The sequence below is a fragment of the Eimeria acervulina genome, genomic scaffold, assembly GCF_000499425.1.
Source record: "Eimeria acervulina Houghton genomic scaffold, Eah_scaff1501, whole genome shotgun sequence".
Classification (NCBI taxonomy): Eukaryota; Apicomplexa; class Conoidasida; order Eucoccidiorida; family Eimeriidae; genus Eimeria; species Eimeria acervulina.
In genome coordinates this window covers 1-6,676 of record NW_013549148.1, presented here as the reverse complement: position 1 = coordinate 6,676, position 6,676 = coordinate 1, and the positions used below count along the sequence as shown (strand labels likewise).

General features: G+C 54.0%; 1 protein-coding gene across 1 annotated transcript; it reads right to left on the bottom strand.

The window, feature by feature from the left end:
* EAH_00060420 (hypothetical protein, conserved) lies at positions 1-5,760 on the bottom strand (the record flags this gene model as incomplete). Its single annotated transcript, XM_013393455.1, has 3 exons — positions 1-890; positions 1,215-1,528; positions 1,809-5,760. Coding segments are annotated over 3 exons (5,156 nt in total), but the record flags the coding sequence as incomplete, so codon positions are not given.
* Between the last annotated feature and the right edge of the window lie 916 nt (positions 5,761-6,676).

Below are 6,676 nucleotides of genomic sequence, written 5' to 3'. Positions count from 1 at the left end.
CTGCTGCTGCCCTGTGCAGGCGACCGCAGCGAAAGCCTCCGTCGGCGTTGAAGAGGGGAGGGGCCCCCCTCTAATTGCTGCTGCTGCTGCTGCTGCTGGTGCTGGTGCTGCTGCTGTTGCTCAGTAGCAGCAGCAGCAGCAGCAGCAATTAGAGCGGCGCCCCCGGTCTGCCGCTTCACAAGAGAAGTGTGCATGCAGCAGAGCCGCAGCAGCACAGTCCACTCGAGAGCGCTGAGAAGCCTCCCCTCACCTGCTGCTGCTGTTGCTGTTGTTGTTGCTGCTGCTGTTCCTGCTGCTGCTGCTGCTGCTTGCTGCTGCGCTGTCTCTTCAAGCTGTCTGTACACCTCGCGCTCTGCGGTGCTGGCGAACGTCAGCGCATGCACCTTCATCTGTACTTGTGGTAAGTGGGGCTGCCGCAGCGGCGGCATCAGCAGCAGCTGCGGCTGCTGTTGCTGCTGCTGCTGCAGCAATTGCTGCAGCAGCTGCTGCGCCTTGGAGCAGATGTTTTTCTTTTTTTCACCCCACATCATCAAGTCTGCATGCGACCGCCGTAGCACCAACCCGCCAATGTCTGCTGCTGCCTCTCCTGCTGCTGCTGCTGCTGCTGCTGCTGCTGTTGCTGTTGCTGCTGCTTCTGAGAGACACGGCTTGTCTGCTTCCTTCTTGCCGCAGAAGCAAACATCAAATGCGTTGATTGTCTGCTTCTCTTTTGCTGCTGTCTCCTCTACAACCCCCAGCAGCCTCAGGAGCCTGTAAGCGCCTGCAGATGCAGCAGCAGCATCAGCAGCAGCAGCAGCAGCGCCTCCTCCCGCTGCTGCTGCAGCAGCTGCTGCTGCTGCGGCTGCAGCTGGTGCTGCTGCCTCAGGAGTAGCAGTAATACCCCAGCGAGCCTTTGCATCGATAGCAGCAACAAACTCTACAACTCTTCTTCTCTTCAGCAGCAAATGTACTTCATCTATTATTACCCTCCTCCACTTAAAACCCAAAATAAAACAACAAATGCAAGAACAGCGGGGGCCCCGGGGGCCCCACAGCTGCACTGCTCCCCGACGAGGTGTACATACACCTCGGGCCCCACAGACATTCCTGCTGCTAGCTGCTGGGCTGGGGTGTATAGGCAGCTTCTTGTAAAAAGGAGAAGAAGTGCTTCTAGGAGAAACATCATCAGAAAAAGTAACGCCAGAGCTGCATAGACACTTCAAAGGCGAACTAACCGGAGTAACTGCTGCTGCTCCTGCTGCTGCTGCTGTTGCTGCTGCTGCTGCTGTTGCTGCTGCTGTTTGCTCCTTTCTTCTTTCTTTAGGTGTCTCGGCACCTGCAGATGTCCAACCCTCCAACTCCTCTCCACTCTCCTCTGCAAGAAGCAGCCTCAACTCCTTCTGCTGCTGCTGCTGCTGCTGCTGCTGCTGTTGCTGCTGCTGCTGCTGCTGCCTGCGGGGTTTGCAGAGGCAATCTGCTGCAGCGATGCGTTCAAAGGAAATAAAAACGGCGTCGACATCCTCCAGCAGAGAAGGGCTCAGTGAGGGCCCTAAACAAAACAAGAAAAAAATAATATATATAATAATATAACTATAATATAATTAAATGTAATATTATAATAATATAATATAATATAATATAATGTAATATAATATAGTATAATATAATATAATATAATATTAGTATAATTAAAAAAACAGCAGCAGCAACAGAATCAGCAACGCAAGCAGCAACAGCAACAGGAGCAGCAACGCAAGCAGCAACAGCAACAGCAGCAGCAGCAACAGCAGCAGCAGCAGCAGCAGCAGCCTATGCATGCATTAGAATACCGTTATCTCTGAGGTATTTGCTGCAATCAAAAGTTTTAATTTTTAATCCGCCTAACTGCACAAACTGCTTCTGCCACTGCAGCAGCACAGCAGCAGGACAGACTATCAGCGAGAGTTCAGCTCTTGCTGCTGCTGCTGCTGCTGTTGCTGCTGCTGCTGCTGCTGCAGCCCCTGCTGCTGCTGGAGTCATATAAGGGGCCCCTCTGCTGCAGTTTGCTGCTGCTGCTGCTGCTGTTGCAGCAATAAGAGCAGCAAATTGCATTGTCTTCCCGAGCCCAAATAAATCTAGCACCAAACCACCTGTACTCTTCAACACAACAGGGGGCCCCCCATCCCTCCCTAACGCCTGAGGAGGCCCCTGGGGGGCCCCCTCAGAGGGCCTCATAGGGGGCCCCTGGAAGGGGGCCCCCTGAGAGGGCCCCATAGGGGGCCCCTGGGGGGCCCCCTGAGACTGCCCCTGGGAGGTGGGCCCCTGGGAGGGGGGCCCCTGGGAGGGGGGCCCCTGGGAGGGGGGCCCCTGTAAGGGCAATGTGGGGGGCCCCTGGTGGGGCCCAATGGGGGGGCCCCAGGGGGCCCCCTGTAGGCGTCCTTCTCGTTGGAGCATCCAGAGGAGGCCCTCAACCTGAAAGGTGAAGAGGTGGTGCTGCAGCAAATGAAGAAGAGCAGATAAACAGAAGGGGGGCCCTGAATAAAAAGAGGGGCCCCCCTCTTTGCTGCTGTTAATCCATGCGCTGTCTCTTCTTCTATCTGATAAGGGAGATGCAACAACATCCCTCAATAAACGCAAGTCCTGCTGCTGCTGCTGCTGCTGTTGCTGCTGCTGCTGCTGCTGTTGCTGTTGCTGCTGTCCATCCACATGCTCTTGCTCGGCCTGCTGATCGTTCTCTTCACCCTCCTCCTGCTGTTGCTGCTGCTCCTGCTCGTGCTGCTGCTGCTGCTGCTGCTCCTGCTGTTGCTGCTGCTGCTGCTCAAGGATGTATTCTTTCTTCACTGGGGCCCAAACTCCTCCAGCAGCCGAAGACATCCCGACCTCCTCATTACCCCCGCTGCTGCTGCTGCTGCTGCTGCTGCTGCTGCAGTAACGGTTCAGTTGTGTATGGCTTTCGGGTGTCTGCTGCTGCAGCTGCTGCTGCAGCTGCAGCAGCAGCTGTTGCTGCTGTTGCTGCTGCTGCTGCATGTGGGTTTTTCTTTTTTTTCTTGGAGTTGAGTTGGAGCTGCTGCTGCTGCAGCCTAAAGGGAGGGGTGTAAACCTCTTTGCTGCTGCTGTAAGCTCAGCTCTGCTGAGTGCAGCAGCAGCACGCCGAGCTGACGACTTCAGGTATCCGCTGCTGCGGCCGAGAGGCTGCTTGAAGGGAGAAGCTGCAGCAGCAGCACATCCAACTGCTGCTGCTGCTGCTGCTGCACCTGCAGCAGCAGCAGACCCTATGCTGGAAATATGCGCACGCGGCGGAGTCATGTACGGAGAAGCCAAACCTCGTGCTGCTGCTGCTGCTGTTCCTGCTGCTGCTGCTGCTGCTGCTGCTGCTGTCTTAACTGGCTGCCGTTGGGGGGTTGAGGGCTCACTGAAAAAACCGCGACTAAACGGAGCCACGTTTGCTGCTGCTGCTGCTGCTGCTGCAGTTGCTGTTGCTGCTGTTGCTGTCAGCCCGGCAGCCCGTACGTATGGAGACTGACAGTTTGCTGCTGCTGCTGCTGCTGCTGCTGCTGCTGCAGTGTCTGCACGCCTCATCCTGCGGGAATTGAAGGCGACGGGGCTTCCGCCCCCCACCCATACAAAATCATCAGCAGCTGCAGCAGCAGCAGGAAACTCTCGAGGTGCGGCAGCAGGCAGAGCATCTGCTGCTGTTGCTGCTGCTGCTGCTGCAGCGGGAAGTGCATCTGCTGCTGCTGCTGCTGTTGCTGCTTCAGCTGCCTGCAGCGGAGGGCTATCCGCAGGTGTATATTCACCTTGACAGAAGAAGTCTTCCTTGTCTGCTGCAGTAGCAGCAGCAGCAGCAGTTGCGCCTGCAGCAGCAGCAGCAGCAGTTGCTCCTACAGCAGCAGACTCAGCAGTAGCAGCAGTTGCTGCTGCTACTGCTGCTGCTGCATGCGAGGCAGGTGCTGCTCCTACACCTTCCTGCGTCTTTTGTGTCGCGGGCAGCAGATCCCCAAGGAAGTCTTGCTGAGTAGCAGCCTGCGGCGCTGCTGCTGCTGCTGTTGCTGCTGCTGCTGCTGTGTCTGCTGTCGTATCCATTGCTGCTACTGCTGTGTCTGCTGCAGTGTCTGCTGCAGTGTCTGCTGCTGTGTCTGCTGCTGTGTCAGCTGCTGCTGCTGCTGCTGCTGCTGCACGTTGGGTGTCTTGTTGAGTATGGATATAAGTGCGCTGGGTTTGTGCTTCTTCTTCTTCTTTTTGCTGCTGCAGTCTGTCTCCTTCTTGCTGCTCTGAAGTGTATGTACACCAGACGGGGGCCTCCCGTTGCTGTTGGCTGTCCCCAGCTGCCCATACACCTGAAGCTGCAGCGGGAAGCAACGAGCAGCACTCCTCTGTTTGCTGCTGCTGCTCTTCGCGCAAGGCAACTCCAGCACATAAAGGGCTGCTGCTCCCCCCTGCTGCTGCTGCTGCCGCTGCTGCTGCTGCTGACGATGATAATGATGCTGATGCTGTTGTTGCTGCTGCTGCTGCTGCTGCAGAGCCTGTAGGTGCTACGAGAGTGCTGGAGACAGCCACGGCTGTGCCTTTAGCTGCTGCTGTTGCTGCTGTTGGGTCTGCTCCTGCTGCTTGTGTGTCTGCTGCTGTTGGATCTGCTGCTGCTGCAGCTGCTGTGCCTGCTGCTGCTGCCGATGCTGCTGCTGTATCTGCTGCTGCTGCTGTGTCTGCTGGTGTTGCTTCTGTTTGCGTTGTGCAGCAGCCAATGCCTTTGCTTCGGAAGGCAGCAGCAGCAGAAGCAGCAGCAGCAGTTATCTGTGATGGTGTTGCTGCTTCTGCTGCTGCCTTCATCTCAGCCCAGAGAGATAAATATGAAGAGCGAAGCCACACAGAGGAGGCCTTGCTCCTGCTGCTGCTGTTGCTGCTGCTGCTGCTGCTGTTGCTGCTGCAGCTGCTTCCTGTCTTCTTAGCTGCTGCTGCTGCAGCAGCAGCAGCAGCAACTGCCCTTGTTGCAGTAGCGAGACCCGTGGAGTGGAATGCCACCGAAGCAAACCGATTCCCCAATACACCCGACTTGCTGCTGCTGCTGCTGCTGCTGCTGCTGCTGCTGCTGCTGCAGTTGGTGCTGCTGCTGCTGCTGTTGCTGCAGTTGCTGCTGAGAGGCCCTCTACACTCCAAACCAACACACAATCCATCCACAGGGGCCCCCAAGGGGGCCCCTCCTATTGGGGCCCCCCCCATAGGGGCCCCCAAAGGGCCCCCCCCTATAGGGCCCCCTAAAGGGGCCTCCCCAATAGAGGCCCCTAAAGGGGCCCCCCCCATAGGGGACCCTAAAGGGGCCCCCAAAGGGGCCCCCCCTATAGGGGCCCCTTCTATAGAGGCCCCCACTGGGGCCCCCAAAGGGGCCCCCCCTATAGGGGCCCCTTCTATAGGGGCCCCCAAAGGGCCCCCCCCTATAGGGGCCCTTTCTATAGGGGCCCCTAAAGGGGCCCCCCCTATAGGGGAGGCCCCTATAAGGGGGGCCCCTTCGGGGGCCCCTAAAGGTGACCCTCCTATAGGGGCCCCTAAGGGAGTGTAAGGGGTGGAAGGGGTTGGGGAGCAGCAGCAGTTGATTGCATTTAGAGACAGATTGTCTTGTGAAAAGTTTGCTGCTGCTGCTGCATGCGTCGGATCTGCTTCAGTTTGCATGCAGTGTAGGGTTTCATTTTGCTGCTGCTGCTGCTGCTGCTGCTGCTGTTGCTGTTGTTGCTGCTGGCTGCAGACGACGCAAGGGAAGTCGAAGCCGCCGCAGCAAACCTCCACCTCTTCTTCGGGCTCCGCAGACATAAGACAGATGCTGCTGCTGTTGCTGCTGCTGCTTCTGCTGCTGCTGCTTCTGCTGGTGCTGCTTCTGCTGCCTCAGCCCCGCTGCCGCTCTCAAGGATGAAGCCGCACCAGCTGCCGCTGCTGCTGCTGCGCTGCTGCTGCTGCTGCACTGCTGACGGATGCTGCTGCTATAGATCCTTCTCTTGCTGTTGCTCTTGCTCTTGGTCTTGCTCTTGCTCTTGCTGCTGCTGCTGCTGTTACGGAAGACTGTATACTGTATAATATATTTATTTGGTGTATAAAAACATTAATTTATATTTATTTTTTATTTATAATATTTAAATATTTAAATATATTTTTATATTTATTCGAGGTAATCTGCTGCTGTACACCGCAGCAAACCCCCCTTCACCTGCTGCTGGGGGGCCCCCCTAAAGCAAAAGAAGTGAAGGTAAAACTGCTGTTATTAAACAACTAAAAGCATCAAAAAAAAGAAAAAAAAGAATAAATAATTAATTAATTTAATTAAAAAATAAATCTCCCTCCAAAGAAACAAAATAAACATCAAAGAGGCCCTAGAAACAGAGAAAGAGGGTGGGGGCTGTCAATACAGCTGAGAGATTAAGTCAACTCGAAGAGAAAAATTAATTAAAATTAATTAAAATTAATTAAAATTAATTAAATTAATTAATTTGTTAAAATTAATTAAAATTATTAAAATTAATTAAAATAAATTAAAATTTATTTTTTATTTTATTTAATTCAAAATTATAAAATGCGCCGCCGATCTTCAACAACGCAGCTCTCTAACTTCATATACAAAAGAAATTAGTTATATATATATATATATATATGTATATGTACATATATATATAAACATATATATATACATATATATATAATGTATTTAAACTTGTTTATCTATACTTGTACATCT